Below are 17,813 nucleotides of genomic sequence, written 5' to 3' on the forward strand. Positions count from 1 at the left end.
CCTGCCAAATATGACAGCCATTCACTCTCTAGTATTGAACCATTATATTTGTTTCACTCCTAAAATTATCTTTACAAAAATATTTTGGAAGTACATTCATATTTTTATTTACTTATGTAATTATTTTGGAAGTACACGGTTGGTTCATGTAGTTTTAAAAACCCCTCTTTCTCTTCGAGAATTTTACCAGCGGCTTAACGCATTGGCCCATATAAGGTCATTGGTCCTGCTGTTCTTGTGTTCATGTATATGTGAGTTGCATCAATGGCTACTCGCAGACTGCTCAGTCACCTCTTTCAAGAGCCACACACGTTCCGCATTGCTCAGATTGCCCTACATGGAAATGGGTCTGCTCGATGTGCAGACATCCTTGAGTGTCAGAAGTTCGGTTTGTGGTTTCTGCAGAGGCAGGGCGTTGTTATGCCCGCGCAGTCTCATGCCCGTTGGATATATCAAAATTGTTTCACTTACAGATACACAGGGAGGCTTGCACTTGTTGCCCTGGTCCTCCCATAGGGATGGCTTAGAATCCGCTGAACAGGCTTCAGATCTATTGACTAGGTCAACCGGTAGGGATAACAGAGTTTTTTTTCTAGTGAATAAATTATGTTTGGAGCAGCGGCTAGGCATACAGTCTTACTTTTGTTTTTCAGAAGAAAAATACAGAAACATGTTTTAGATTGTTTTACATTAGCATACGTCTATTGCAGGCCTTGTCCAAGCTGGATTGTAAACTCTAGAATATAATCAAAACAGACCACTGGTATACCATCAGAACATTATAATAAGACTTAAAAAGATTACTCACATTGAGAGCAAAAACATAACAAAACGGGGATAGATACACAGAGTACAAAATTTCTGGAAAAAGCTGAAGTTCTGAAAATGGCAGAAAGATCGGAACGTCTCTCTTTCAGATCTCAAAATAGCCTTGGCCACAAATGATACCATTGACTCTATATTCGTAGATCATATGACCATCGGAGAGAGCCACACCACCCTTGGAAAGACTGTCCACCTTCAAGTTTCGTTTCGGGTATACATGCTAAAATGACACATCAGGTAAGGAAGACTTCAAGTCTTGAATTCGTTGCATCCAATTACATAGAGGAGGGACATCCAAATCACTCCTTCCCTGTATCCACTGAATTGTAGAGAGGGAGTCGCCAATGATCACAATCTTCTCAATGCTTATCCAAGAGACACATTGAAGAGCACCCCATAAAACAATCATCTCTGCCATGCAATTGTCTCCAAACCCACCAGACCAGAAAAAATGATATAGAAAAGAGGGATCAATACGAAGATATACACAGCAGCCACATCTTCCCCTGAAGATGCACTATCAAAAAAACATATGGGGAATATACCATCCAAATCAACCAATGTGACTGAAGAGAAGGAGCATATTGGACCACATGACCTGTAGAGACCAAACTTTCCTACTTAACCATCAGACTGATCAAGAAGGAGCATATTGGACCACATGACCTGTAGAGACCAAACTTTCCTACTGATCAAGAAAGAGCATATTGGACCACATGACCTGTGATTTCCTACTTAACCATCGGACCACATCCTCTGAACTAAAAAACCACTTACATAAAAAAATAGTTGTGGCGAATGTTGGCATCACCACATCCTCTGAACTAAAAAAACCACTTACATAAAAAAATAGTTGTGGCGAATGTTGGCATCCTCTACTTTCTTGGCCCAGCAATTAAATGTTTCTGTGTGGGTTTTGGTCAGAGTTTTTTTCCAAATGTTGTAAATCCGTCTTTGCTCAACCGGAGGGAGGGTTTCAGCAACATCAATTATACATTTTTCCAATTTATTCTTGTGATTGAGATGCGCAGCAATGACAGGAACCCAATCTGTGAGAAAAGAAACCCTAAATAATGTAGAAGTAATTATTTCGCCGTTGTTCAGACAATTTAGAAACCGATCAATTAGATCCCAAAGTGGAGTATTTAGACCAAGAATGGGCTTCTTTAGACCAGAATATGGACTAACACTACAAGAATATCCACTGTAAGAACGATTTATTGCGATAGGAAGTTCAGCATCTTCGCAAAATAATTTGAACAATATTTCAAACAATTGCCCATCACATCGCTGAACCACATTGACAATCCACAAAAGTGCAGTACAAGCAGTAAGGATAGCATACTTATCAGATTTAGCGCGTTCGATATTGGTACTAAATTCTTTCAGAAGTGCAGACCCACAAATTTTTGCAAAGGATGCATTTGCCTCAAAGAACCCTACAATATATTCCTCAATATATTCGCTGTGATGGTATGAACCACTCGAAATGGTGGACAACATTCTTTTCAGAGAAAGTTCCAGCATCCGTAATCCTCCATAATCTGATTTTATTCGGCTAATACCGAGTCTAGTAGCTAAATCCGGCAAGGTATTGATCTCCAAAGATAGTAGCAGGGCTCGAAGTTTGACTTCTTGTTTAGTAGTCCATCGAACAGCATTCAAATATCTCATGCATTCCTCCACGCAGTTAGTAAAGAGGAGTTCAGCAGCAATTGGTAGAATACAGAGGGCTTCGTCCACACTAGAAAAACGAAAACGGTTCCCTGATTGAGAAGAATACATAAGTTGAATACATTTAATATACATCTCGATGCTGTGAAAAGTTGTTAGCTCCATTTCAATAGGTGGTCTCTCCGACGACCATCGCTCACATAACAACGTTGCAAAATATTCAGAACTTTTCAGAATTTGGGAGTGGAGATACAGAGCATTTCTTCCATGCTCCCCTCCATCTGTACTAATTAAGTGTAATGTCATGTCAGCGGTGCTCTGGTCTCCGAATTGTAAGAATTGTTCTTCCATTGCTATTGATTACCAAATATTCGAATTGAAAACCACTTGACAAAATAGTCTGAAGCACTGTTAAAACGAGCAGGGACACCGCCATTCTCTTTGCGTGCTCTGTAAGGATTCTTCCGTGCAACTTCATCTCTTTTCATATGACAGAACATTAGGACCAACACTTTGCGTGCACTGGAAGGATTCTTCTTTGCAACTTCCTCACTTTTCATATCACAGGACATTGGACCAACAAAGACAGGCATGTCATAAAATTTGGATAAGCATCTATATATAAACGTCAATATTTTGGATAGCCAAAAATTTTATTAGCCCAATAATGCCTATGATAGCTCAAATTTCATCTTTAAAACGGATATCAAACTTTCATAATGCACCTACAAACTTAGAGTGTTCCCAATAAAGGACTTGAACATAATTTGAAATGCTATATTGAAATCAAAGTTTACAACAAAATAATGCAAATATACCTTTGTTATGAGGCTAAATATGGAACTAAGGAGAAATATATAATTAAACATATTATATTATGTTATATAATATAATATGTTTTATCCAATATTTCCTTAAAATATAATATGTTCTAGCGGATATTTCCACCTACCCCACCCTCCCTCATATATGGGCAGTGGACAAACCTTTCATCCAACGTCTTGTAAATAGAAAGTATATCCAACACTATACTGAAAACCCTCAAGTTGGTTCTTAATAATGTTTTCTCCTCTTTAGTAAACACAAGTTAAGTAGTAATTTTGGCAAACGCTTCTTCAAGCAATTGGTGGACATACACTGGCATGTAAGTAATTTGTCAAATACTTACCTTACACCCTTTGATATAATACCTAATGTGTTGCATTCCTTCATTAAAAGTCAACTTTGATCTTTACATTAAAGTTATTTTCCCAAATTATTGTTCATATTCCCCTTTACCAACAACTATTTGTAATTCTCTATAACATTACTAATAAGCATCTCAATAATAGTGGATTATACATTTCCAATGGATCAAGTGGAAGCAATAATACTTAAATCAATTTATTCAAAATTAGAAGCAACATCCCTTCTAATTAAAAAAAATATATATTACATGAATACTATATGAATCAATAATATGAAATCATAAAACAAAATATCAATATCAAATATTATTAAATAATTTTTACTTATTTATCTAAATTTAAAGTTTAAATAAATATATTTATATAATTTACCTGTTAAATGTGTATATCCTCATAATCTAATTGATTGAATTTAATAATCTAATTGATTTATATCTTTACCTAATCCCGCAGGCTCATGTTAAGTGCAGACTATTTCACATAGGTGTTTTCCGGGGGCCTTTGCTCGAGTGAATCATTAAATGCATTCCAAAACTTAAATTGTTTTTATTTTTAAGTTAACTTAATTTATATTTTTTAATTAGTAAGTTAATCTTATTTTATAATTAGATTTTAAATTGGTTTTGTTTACACATAACAAGTAGATTGAATGGCTAACACGTTATGGCATGGGCACGTAGAAAATGGTGGGGTCACAATAAAATAAATAAATGGTTAAGATTAATTGACAACTAGTCTTTCATGATTTCGTAGTTTTAAAATTTTTATATTCATGCACGTTTTAGATTTAACTTAGTTTTGTTTCGTTTTTTTTTAAAGTTCAGTTAATTATATATATACATATATATATATATATTTTTTTTTTGTTTTTTTTTTCTTTTAATATAAAAAATAAGTGATTTTTATTAATGTTATTAAACATTTCATTAAATTTATGTTATTTTTTTTAATGAGATAGTAATTTATGTAGATAAGATTATGAGAAATATTAGTTACAAATATGAGAATGAGATAGTAATTTATGTAGATAGGATTATGAGAAATATTAGTTACAAATATGAGAAAGCATTTTTTAAGATTTTTTTAGAGCTTATGCTATTCATGAATGAGGAGATATATCTCTTGATTTTTCAGATCCATAAATGTGGGAAAATATTTCTGGATATCAGTCTTTAATAATGATTCATTTCAATGTTCGTTAAGGATGAGGGTTGTAAAGTAGCGAGTTCATGTTTAAATTATAATAACAAAAGTTTGTGTGTGAGTGTATATATATGTAATTTTTTTGGCTAAATAATTGGGGTTAAAGAATAGGTTACTTAGTGGAATACTGATAATATTTAAAATACTATTATACTTAAATTTAAGGAGAACTTGTGGTGCAATAAAGAATTAGCTCCTAAATGAAAATTAAGATACTATAAGAAAGTGATGAACCCTAATCAACAAAATCAAAAGTATCTCTATTTTGACTAGTCTAAGGAACAAAACCAACTTTTTTAAGATAGGAACAAATTCTCATGAGCTCCATGTAGTGAAATGAGGTGGTCAAAATTCCTATTATGTCATGGGTCGAAGGAATTTGTCATCTTTGTGACACTAAGAGGGTTGAAGGTGAAAAGCACTTTCTCTTAAAATGTCTTATGTACATCCACATTAAATAACAACCTCAAAATATGTATTACGATATTGGTCTTCCTAACTATTTAACTCTTCAAAACTAAGGTGATTTGGAACACTTCCTTTAAATCTTTTCTAACACTGAAATAAAATTCTAAAACAAATCAAATAATTCCTTTTTTTTTAATCTAATAAATCAAATCACAGTAAATAATTATTATTATTATTGTCAAATTCATATAAATAATTAACATGTATCCTACAACACTTGTATAATTAAAAAGAGAAATGTCATATATAAAATCCATGCAATACCCAAAATTTTCCATCATATGTCCATGTACTTACCCCTTATGGTTTTATCAATTGGTCATAAGTAATACAATGACTCATGTCTTGATTACTTTCATACATAAGTAGCTCTTCACTATATCAAGTTTTGGAGGGATCACACTTAATGAGCAATAAAAGTATTATGTCTAAAACTATTCGAGATGGAATACTTTTAAAGAAAACTTAGCTCTTCATATATCAAATTTAAGGAGGAAATATGCTTTATGCACTCTAAGAATCCAACATTGAAACTATATTATCATGAGTGTTTTTGTTTGTTTGTTTTTAAAGGTCTTACTTGTGTAAATTTAGCTTCACATCTTTCTTTCCTTTTAGAACTTATTCTTCTATATTTGTAGAAAATTTAACTTTCAAATATTCTATTATTCTATTTAAGTATTCTATTTTATGATGTTTTATGTTGCTATTTTTATTTGACTAGATAACTTCAAGCATCATCCTATTTAGTTTATTTTCCTTAAGTAGAAGCTTATTTTGTATCTTCTCTTATAATAATTACTATGGGAATATAGTCTTTCCAAGTGTATTTCCCCATAGACATTTGAATCCAATCAAACTAACACATTTCTCATAAGAGAAACATTTAAAAGGAGTATTAATTGTAGGCTGTGAAGAATAAGAACTCACGCTTGTTTTCTTAAGTTTTCCTTTTTATTCCTACTCATTGTTGCTTTACATGTTATGGATGGAAGCAAAAAAGGAATCACATTTATGGTAGAGACTTTTAAACCAAGCTTGTGCCATATGTTTAGATTTATTTTATAATCTCTTGATTTTTCTCCAACTTCCCTTTTTAGTCTTACATGTTTATTGTCTCTTTAGGATGTTTAGAAATTATAGAAAACATTGAAAACCAATTTTTACTACCCATTTCCTAACTTGGTCAAAATTACTTATCTGTCTTTTTTATCCGAATTGGATCCATGAAAATTATCAGAGTTCTATGATTGTATCAAATCATGACAGACTTCAAAAAAAACTTGTGAACAATGAGCTATTAGGAAGACCTCTGGACAGTGTCAGTTTACAGCCAGCATGGAACAACGAGGACCTTGGTCAAAGTGCGCTGACTGTTGGCCATGGAGACCGCGCAGTGGCTCAAACTAGCAGTTAGGAAGTCCGGATCGGAAAATGGATGTCGTTTCTAATGCGCGATTAGCGCTATGCTAATCGCGCATCGCTGGGCAAAACCCCTCGAGAAGGAATAGCCCCGAGCACTCGGTCACAAGGAAAGCCGAAAACCGTGGGAAAAGCGCTGAAATGACAGGCGGGCCCCGCGCTCCAAAACTGACGAAATATCGAAGGCGTTTTGGGTGGTAACCGGAATTGTCAGGAGAACCAGCGATGCCATACAACGAACGACGCGTGTTCGGCGAATGAGAGAGAAAACCGCCTCTCATCACGGGCTAACGTCCGAGCAAGTCAATCGCGTGATAAGAGCGAACATCGTAGGATCTGGAGGCCCCAGATCTAACGACAGAGATTGCGCCCAATGGGAAACCGGATTTGACAGGAGGAATAAGCCACGACATATAAATATCTGAAGTCCGATTGGACCGCTGAGTTGGCAGATGAATCATTTCACAAAAGTAACTGAAATACCGAACTGTTTGAGGAAGAGCTGGCGCAGTTCGTGAGAGGACAAGTGGCCACTTCCCTGTGAGACGTTACACAATGGCGATGACGTAGAGGCAGGGAATTCCAAGCGAACAGCAGCAGGTGATCGGAAGAGGTGGAAGTGGAAACAAACAGTCAAAGGGATGAATTAGCTTTAAGCCATGGACATATAGGAAGAAGGGGAGAACAGAGAGCACTGTAAGAAAGAAGGAGACAGTGAGACAGAACAAAGAAAAAGCAAGAAGCAGAGAACAGAGAGATGAGCTAACCTGCAGAGTTAAGGCAGCATCGAGCAGACAGAAGGCTTAAGAGGTTTGAGCAATCCCTGAGAGGATATCTGTTGGGAACTGAGTACCAAATTGGACTCAACCCATTAAGACCAGTGAGGTCAAGACTTGGTAAGGAAGAGTCTGTGCACTCTAGTGGCTTGGGGAATCCAAGAACCACCCTACTAAGCATCATCTATTCCAGGAGACTCAAATTGAGATCCTCATTGTAAAAAAAACTCTGCTTAAAGACACAATAAAAGAAGGCCAGCACTGAAAGCTGGACCGGAGATGTAGCCCTGGAGGATAGGGTGAAATCCTTATTAAATTGTTGCGTTTTGAATTTTTCTTGCTATGTTTCTCTTACTGTTTTCTTGTGTAAGTGTATTTTGCAATCTTATCGATCTGTTGCCTAAGATAACATAGACACACACCAACACATGAGTCTGTAATACCTTCATTAATTAATTAACTAAGATCACTCACAAATGATTTTCAGATCAAGTGGTATCAGAGCATTAGGTTGTTAAGGTTAGAGAAGCTTGTGCTGGATTTAGTTGTTGAATGCTAACTAGATCAAAGCTCAAATTAGGAGAAGGAGAGTTGGTCGAAACTAATCCTGAAATTGGGAGAGTCTATCCTCAGAAGACAATGTCAGAGGAAGGTTCTGTGGGGCCAGACCCTCAATTTATAGATAGTTTCCTAGCCATAAGGTCCATGGTAGAGGAAATGTATAAGGATTTTAGAAAACACAAGGATGAAGATTCATCAGGCTCCAAACAAGATAAAGGAGAAGAAGAGTCTCTCCTCCATGACCACTCCAAAGGCAAAGGGAAAGAGGAAAGCTTTCTCACACCTCCTAATAGCCCTGAACATAAAAAGAAGACATCTTTGATTAAGCTAGATGTTAAATTTGATTTACCTATATATGATGGAGAGTTGAATGCAGAAAAGTTGGACAATTGGATTAGACAAATTGATGTTTATTGTAGAGTGCAAAGTATTGACTCAGACAAGAGCAAGATTCAACTGGCAAGCCTACACCTTGGAGGCACTGCCTTGGTTTGGTGGGAAGGCAGGACCCAAGCTGACATGAAGAAACATGGTAAGACTCTTTATGTCTGGAGTGAATTTGTTTCTGCAACCAAAAAGAAATTCTATCCATTGGCCTACATGCAGCAAGCCATGATGAGCTGGAAAACTCTTCGACAATTGAAAGGGCAAAGTGTACAAGGATACACCCAAGAATTTAGGAAGAGAGCATTGATTCTAGGAATCTCATTAGACTCACTTGAGATTCTGTTGAAGTACATCGATGGTCTACATAGCTACATGAGGCACACTATCCTCATGTTTAATCCCACTAGTATAGATGAGGTATCTGTTCAAGCTACTCAACTAGAAGCTAGAGGAAAGAATGGAAACCCAGAAGTTGGGGGATCATCCCAACCCACTGCAAGCAAGAATAGGGAGAAAAGAAAACAGAAATGGAAAGCAAGGAAGGCCAATACTGCACAGAAAAGCAAGTCTTCATGCACTCACTATAAGAAGGATGGGCATGATGATGAGCACTGTTGGATTCTGCATTCGGAGCTGAGACCTAAGAATTTCGAGGGCAAGAAGAAGAAGACTGTTGCAGCTATTCAGAAAGATTTGGGGTCGGACTCAGGAGATGAAACAACTATTGCAGCCACAGGTATAAAAGGCAAGAATTATGAAGCATCTACTAGTAATTCGGCACAATCTACTATTGATGAAGAGAATGAGAGAAAAAGACATGAGCTTTTCCATGTTCGAGTTATTTCCAAAAATCAAAAGATTGATACTTTGTTTGATAGTGGCTCACAAGTAAATTTAATTTATGAAGTAATTGTAAAGAAGTTGGGATTACTGACTACACCTCACAAGAAGCCATACCCATTAGGATGGTTAAATGATAAAGCACAACTACAAGTGACTAGACAATGCAAACTCAAGTTTTCTTTTGGGTCAACATTTATAGATGAGGTTGAGTTAGACATAATTCCTTTGGATATATGTGGAATTGTTTTAGGAAGTCTTTACTTGTATGACAGAAAAGCTATTTTCTATAGAGTTGAGAACAAGTATCTACTCGTTAAAGATGGAATCGAATACTTTGTAAGAGCTCATAAGCTCAAGAATAATTATACTCTCATAAACTCAGGGCAGATGAAACGAATGATAAATTCATGCAAACAATTTTTACTGATGGTTGTAAAGGAAAAGAAACCTGATAAAACCAATGTATTTGAGGGCTGTAATGCTAAACAACAAGCTGATTTAGAAAAAGTTGTTTCAGAGTATGATATCTTGTTTCAAGAACCTAAAGGTCTGCCACCCAAAAAGGAAATAGTGCATGAAATTAATTTGCAGCAAGATGCTCCATTGCCTAACATTGGAATGTACAGGTTGTCCGCTTTAGAGAATGTTGAAATCAAGAAGTAGGTGCAGGAGTTGCTCGAGAAAGGGGTCATTAGACCTAGCACATCACCATGTGGATCTCCAATCGTCTTGGTGAGAAAGAAAGATGTCTCGTGGAGAATGTGCATTGATTACCGAGCACTGAATAAGATAACAATAAAAAATCGTTATCCCCTTCCTCGCATAGATGATCTTTTAGATCAATTGAAATAAGCTATTTATTTTTCCAAGTTAGACTTGCATAGTGGATATCATCAGGTCAGAGTTGCAGAACAAGATGCATGAAAGACTGCATGAGTGGCTGGTTATGCCTTTTGCTTAACTAATGCTCCTGCTACTTTCATGAGAATAATGAATGATGTACTCAGACCTTTTCTTGATGATTTTATTATTGTGTATTTGGATGACATTCTGATATTTAGAAAAAACATGGGAAGAACACTTAAAGCATGTTAAGCAGACACTAGATGTTTTGAAAAGAGAAAAACTTTCTGTTAAACTCTCAAAATGTGAATTTGGCAAAACATCTTTGAATTATTTGGGACATATAGTAGAGGGTGGTGAATTGAAGATAGATCCCTCTAAGTTGGCAGTCATTGTAAACTGGCCTAAACCCAAATCTGCTACAGAAGTGAGGAGCTTCTTAGGAGCAGCACAATATTGGAGAAAGTTCATTTCTAACTTTTCCTTAATTGCAGCTCCCTTACATGCTTTAACAAGATTGAACAAGGTGTTTCAGTGGGGAGGCAAATAGCAGAAAGCCTTCAACACCTTGAAAGAAAAGATTAGTACAGCACCTGTACTAGCACTGCCTGATCTTCAAAGACCATTTGAGATCCAAACGGATGCCAGTGACTATGCCATGGGAGTAGTGTTGACACAACATGGTAAACCCATATGTTATCATTCTGAGACATTTAATTCTGCAGTAGTTAACTACCCTACATATGATAAAGAATTGTATGCATTAGTACAGAGTGTGAAAAAGTGGAAACATTACTTAATGGGCAAAGAGACAGTAATACATACTGATCATCAACCACTTCAATATCTACACTCCCAAACTAAGTTGCAGCAATCAAGACACTATAGATGGATGGGTTTTCTACAACAGTTTCATTTAGTCATCAGATATAAAAAGGGCATACACAATAAAGTTGCAGATATTTTATCTAGACCCATTATAAATGCATCTACTATACTTAAGCATAATTTTGTGTTACATGAGAGCTACATTGAACAATATGCTCAAGATATAGACTTTAAATATGTATATGCAACTTTAAGTCAAGGCAAACGAGTAGAAGAATTGGACTATCATGTAAAGGACCGACTCCTATATCATTGTGGGAAGCTATGCATTCCACAAACTGAAAGAGTAAAGATAATTCGAGAAGCACACACTTCTTTAATATCAGGTCACTTTGGGGTAAGTAAAACAATTGCACAACTGCAAAGATTTTGTTATTGGCCAAAAATGAACGAGACAGTTTCTAGATATGTAAGAGGGTGTACTATGTGTGCTAAAGGAAGCCCAACAATAGAAAACTAGGCTTGTACACTCCATTACCAGTTCCTTCTCATATTTGGGAAAGTGTTTCTATGGATTTTGTTGGAGGATTGTCTAAATCTAGGAAAGGTCATGATTATCTGTATGTTGTTGTGGATAGGTTCAGCAAAATGTGTATTTTGATACCTTGTAATAAACAGATTACAGCTGAACAAACTACATAACTGTTCTTTCAACATATATGGGTTCATTTTGGATTACCCACTTCCATTATATCTGATCGAGACACCCGATTTGTGGGAAAGTTTTGGTCAAGTCTGTGGGAACTGATGGACACCAAACTGAAGAAAAGCACAACATTTCATCCACAAACCGATGGATAGACAGAAGTAGTCAACAGGACAGTGATCCAGTTGCTTAGAGGATATTGCAGTAGGCATCCTAAGCTTTGGGATGAACATTTGTGTTATGTGCAGCATGCTTACAACATAGCCAAATGCTCTTCTACACAGAGATCTCCTTTTGAGACCTGTTTTGGTTTCACACCAAGGTCGCCTTTTGATTTTGTCTTTGGTAAGGACACAACAGTTGAAGGACACAGTGATGTGGACAAGGCAACTAGGTTCATTGAACAGATCCAAGAGATCCACCAGGGAGTATAGGAACAGCTGGAAAAGAGCCAAGCCAAATACAAGGCAAGGCATGACAAGCATCGGATGGAGCATAGTTTCCAAGTTGGTGACCAAGTCTAGTTGTATATTAGCAAGGACAGAATGTAAGGTGAAGGTAAAAAGCTAAAGCCTATCAGGTATGGACCTTTCAAGATACTTGAGAAAATTGGTGAGAATGATTTTCGCCTTGATCTACCAGCTTACATGCACATCTTCTCAGTCATAAATGCAGATTGCTTGAGATTGTTTGAACCTTCACTAATTGAGGATCCCGAAGCACGGAGTCAATTTCCTTCTATTGATGACTTGTTACCTGAATATCTTAATGAATTGCAGGAAGACACAGTTCTATACAGGAAGGTGAGGACAACACGTAGGGGAGATGTTGAGTACCTCAGAGTTGGGCTCAAGGGTTCAAAGCCAAGCAGTGCAAATTGGATAGAGATTGGACAAGTGAGACAATTGTACCCTCACTTAGTTGATGCTTGAAAACTGACTTTTGGTGGTCCAAAAGCTTTTTTAGTGGGAAGGTCGTGATCCGAATTGGATCCATGAAAATTATCAGAGTTATATGACTGTATCAAATCAAGATAGACTTCAAAAAAGAGCTTGTGAACAATGAGCTATCAGGAAGACCTCTGGACAGTAGTAGTTTACAGCTAGCACGGAATAACGGGGAACTCGGTCAAAGCGCGCTGACCGTTGGCCATGGAGACCACGCAGTGGCTCAAACTAGAAGTTAGGAAGTCCGGATCGGAAAACGGAGGCCATTTCTGATGCTAGAAACCCCTCAAGAAGGAATAGCCCCGAGCGCTCGGTCATAAGGAAAGCTGAAAACCGTGGGAAAAGTGCTGAAATGATAGGCAGGTCCCGCGCTCCAAAACCGGTGGAATATTGGAGGTGTTTTGGGCAGTAAGTGGAATTGTCAAGAGACCCAGTGATGCCATACAGCGAACAACGCGTGTCCGGCGGATGAGAGAGAAAACCACCTCTCATCACGAGCTAACATCTGAGCAAGTCAACCGCACGATAAGAGCGAACACCATAGGATCTAAAGGCCCCAGATCTAACGACAAAGATTGCACCCGATGGGAAACCAGATTCGACAGGAAGAATAAGCCACGACATATAAGGATCTGAAGTCTGATTGGACCACTGAGTTGGCGGATGAATCATTTGACAAAAGTAACTAAAATATCGAACCATTTGAGGAAGAGTTGGCGCAATTCGTGAGAGGAAAAGTGGCCACTTCCCTATGAGACGTTACACAGTGGAGATGACGCAGAGGCAGGGAATTCCAAGTGAACAGCAACAAGCGATCCAAAGAGGTGGAAGAGGAAACGAACAGTCAAAGGGACGAATTGGCTTTAAGCCATGGACAGACAGGAAGAAGGGGAGAACAGAGAGCACTGTAAGAAAGAAGGAGATTGTGAGACAGAGAGATAGAACAGAGAAAAAGAAAGAAGCAGAGAACAGAGAGCTGACCTGACCTGCAGAGTTAAGGCAACATCGAGCAGACAGAAGGCTTGAGAGGTTCGAGCAATCCCTGAGAGGATACCTGTCGGGATCTGAGTACCAAATTGGACTCAACCCATTAAGACCAGTGAGATCGAGACTTGGTAAGGAAGAGTTTGTGCACTCTAGTGGCTTGGGGAATCCAAGAACCACCCTACTAAGCATCATCTGTTCCAGGAGACTCAAATTGAGCTCCTCATTGTAAAACTCTGCTTAAAGACACAATAAAAGAAGGCCACCATTGAAAGCTGGATCGGAGACATAGCCCTAGAGGATAGGGTGAACTCCTTATTAAATTGTTGTGTTTTGCATTTTGCTTGTTGTGTTTCTCTTACTATTTTCCTGTGTCTGTGTATTTTTCAATCTTATCGATCCGTTGCCTAAGATAACATAGACACACACCATCACATGAGTCTGTAATACCTTCATTAATTAATTAACTGAGATCACTCACAAGTGATTTTCATATCACTTTTACACATTATTATATTTGGATATCTCAACTACACTAACCTCCCAACTCAGGGAAAGAATCTAGATGGAAGGATCTAGTTCAATCATAAGGATAATAACAATGGAGAGTGCTTTACTTTATTTACTTACTTTTTGAGCAATCATGAAAAGTCACATAGTCCAATTCGTTGCTAAGCGCCTCAAATGTCAGCGAGTGAAGAATGATCATCATCACTCTGTAAGACTTATACAACCACATCATATTTATATGTCCAAGTTGAAGTAATTTCTATGGATTTGAATGTGGGTTTTCCATTTACATCACAATGACACATTGCCATACTCATCATACTGGATAAGCTTACCAAAAACACCCATTTCATTCCATTCAGATACATGTATGATCTCACTGATGTGGCATTCATGCTTATAAGTGAAGTCATCCATCTACATGGATTACCCAAAAGTTATATAGAGACTCTTTTTTTATGTCCAGGCCTTGGACAAGCTCGTAGTCAAACTTGGGAACTCATGTCAACATGGGCATAACATATTATCCTGAAATGGACGTCAAGATAGAAAAAGTGAATCAATTTATGGAAGACATGATTAGGATGTATGTTATGGATAACCAAACCTGTTGGGAGAAGTAAATACCTTTGGCAAAGTTTTCTTATAATAAAAGTTACGCATTTTAATCAAGGTGCCTCCTTATCAAGTTTTGTTGGAAATCCATGTGGGACAATGATAAGTTGGAAAAGGTTAGAAGAATGAGTAATAGTAGGGTTTGAATCGATTCAAGAAACCGATTAAGTGATTCACATAAGACAATGGTTAAAGGAAACACATGATAAACATAAGATTTATGCTGATGCACCAAGTTTTATTTGTAACCAACCTAACAATACTACCATTCAGTTAGGAAAGGGATAATGTTTTCAACTTAATTTATAAGAATGTTGAAGGTTTGAGGAGAATTGGATCAATTTACCATCATCTCATAATACCATCCCACTTGCATAAATCTCATGATGCTTTTCGTGTATCTATTTTATGACACTATTTTTCTATTGAAACTCACATGCTAAATTAGGGGGAATTGTATATCTTGGACATGGGAACCATAATGGTTGAACAATTACACATATTGGACCATAGGGTTCGACATCTCATACACCATTTGGTGGACCATTTTAAGTTCTAGTGGAACTTGTATAGCCCAAGTTTGTCTCCCTAGGAGGTCGCAACAACCATACATCATGATCCCACCTCACTTTTTTAACCAAACCTTAATAATGAAGTTTCATAAAGGATGTGTGTACATAGTGACCCATTTTTACCTAAGTAGTTACATGTACTTATGGCATGTGTATTTTTATTATGCACTTAAATTGATGTACATGTTGCCCAATGTATATCAAAGCACTTGATTTGTAAATTTGCATGGATATTCCACTAGAAAACTCAACGCAACAAATTTGATAAAACATATATTTGAAAATATGAAATCTACATTATGAAGGTTAATTTTTCCTTAGATTTCTGGATTTGTTAACTATTGTATTTTGGTTATTCATGCAATAGATAAACCATGGAGAATAGAGAAGAACAAAATTTGACTCACAAACCAAAATGAGCATAAAATATAATCTGGGAAACCCTTTCGAGAGAAAACCCAACTGAAAGGTGACGATGCTTTGCTCTCTCTTTCTCTAATGTAAATGGATTCAAATATGAAGGAGTGAGACTTGTGCCCCATGGATTTTTATAATACAAAAACCCTCGCTATTTCATGTCTCTCTATATCCACGCTTAGATACTCTATTCATCTAAGGAACAAAATGCATTCAAATAGAATGGAACCCCTTTTCCTCCTAATGGCCCAATTATAACACCTCAATAGCCTATTAGTGGTTAAGTTTGACTCCTTCAACTCTTATATAGATTTAAAATATCAACTATTCTAGAGTCTTATTGTGGTGTAGGTAAATTCTCAGTGCGGACACAAACAATTCCTCTAGCCCAAGAGAGTGGGTCTAGCCACAAACAAACAATCTATGGAAAACTTCCTTAAGATAGAATCAAATAAGAGGGCCTACCTCTTAGAACGCTATTCCGCTTGATGATGAGCATGTTTCCTTACTCCAACTACTTTCTGTTTCCTTTATTCGAATACCTGAAACAGGTAAACAAACAACAACAAAAAACGTGATAGCATACAAATTGCATTCAACCTACTTAACAGGTCAATAAACATTAAGCCATCAAATGTAAGATAACACTTCAATGTAGAAAATCAATCAATAGTTGTATTCATATAAGTTCAGAAAGAGATTCCAACCAATGCCTTGACATTGCTGGTCTCCTCCGACGTATCTGAGTTCCCACACTTCTGCTAGCATCTCATGGATAGCCCCAACAATGGAATTTTTAAGGCTTCTTCCCTTTAGTCTCAAACCAAACCAAACACACTATTCTCCCTCAAACATAAACTAGAGAGCTACAAGATATAGATGTCTCACTGATTATTCAAGCTCCAAAAATACTAAGACTGAAACTAGTGTAGCTTGTAAAAGGAGGGGTTTATATAGCTTGGATGGAGGGGAGATGGTTCCTCTTATCATGGGAGAAGGCCTTATCTCTTGGATTGGTTCCATCCTAATAGGGGAAAGGAGCCCAAACTGACTTCCTTGGCTCCATCCAGCCCAACCATTTACTAGACTTCCATTACGAAGATTCTAGATCTGGAAGCTTCGATTCCATATTTAAAAAACTTGCCAAAAGAGGATCGACATGACTGAGAAAAGGATTAGTAGCTTCGTACAACGCTAGTCCTAGTTTTAATCTCTGCAAATCGACGTGAGGAGGAAACTGGTCATTAGCGCCGATCTTGTAAACTAGGGTAAAAGGAAGATTCTTGGGAAATGATGCAAAAGGGAATCATTTTGCTCATGAAGAGGGAAATAATGGGAGTTTCTTCATGATGGGAAAGCATGTAGGGTTCACTATAGAGGTCCTCCAGGATCGTGGAATAGGGATTATAGAGATAGTGACAAAATTCTATGTAACAGATGCCCCTAAAGCGTGAAGGTCGAACTAGAGTGAGGGGTGAAATGCTTTACAAGTAGATGTGGGGAAATGGAGTCCGTTGTTAGAAAACCTGCAAGCAAGCATAGATACATATACATCACTGAAAACTTTGACAAATGATACATGAATCATGGTATGGACGCAGCCATCCAGAGAATGATCATGTAAATGGATCCAAGGCATGGGCGCAACCATCCAATAGAGAGGATCATATTGAAACCAAGGTATGGTCGCAGCCATCCAATAATGAGAAGGATCACATATAACAACTCATGGTATGGTCACAACCATCCATCTGAAAGAGACATGTATATCAGCATGACCATGTCACATTGCCTAGCAACTTGGACTTGTGTAATCTGAGCCCAGGGTCTTGTGCTCCAACACGGCCCGATCAAAGTACAAATCCTAACATGTGAATGAATGTGTTGAAGTCGAACATGCTAGAAAGTCTCTTTATTACCGATCAATGATGTGAATCATTAACAAGCATGAGAGAAACCATCAATAACAACAATGGATCTCAAGGTACCAGCATCACAGTCCACGAAATGTGAATAAAGGAAATGAAGTCGAACACACGTGAAAT

The 17,813-nt window shown here is 37.2% G+C and overlaps 1 protein-coding gene across 1 annotated transcript; it reads right to left on the bottom strand.

The window, feature by feature from the left end:
- Positions 1–744: 744 nt before the first annotated feature.
- Positions 745–3,068, bottom strand: LOC149165639 (uncharacterized). The gene has a single exon (XM_089432337.1). The coding sequence runs from the start codon at positions 2,848–2,850 to the stop codon at positions 1,663–1,665; it is 1,188 nt and encodes a 395-aa protein (XP_089288463.1). The 5' UTR covers positions 2,851–3,068; the 3' UTR covers positions 745–1,662.
- Between the last annotated feature and the right edge of the window lie 14,745 nt (positions 3,069–17,813).

This window comes from Pinus tabuliformis, chromosome 5_1, assembly GCF_031772625.1.
Source record: "Pinus tabuliformis cultivar Carrire ecotype Pingquan chromosome 5_1, CPIR1, whole genome shotgun sequence".
Classification (NCBI taxonomy): Eukaryota; Viridiplantae; Streptophyta; class Pinopsida; order Pinales; family Pinaceae; genus Pinus; species Pinus tabuliformis.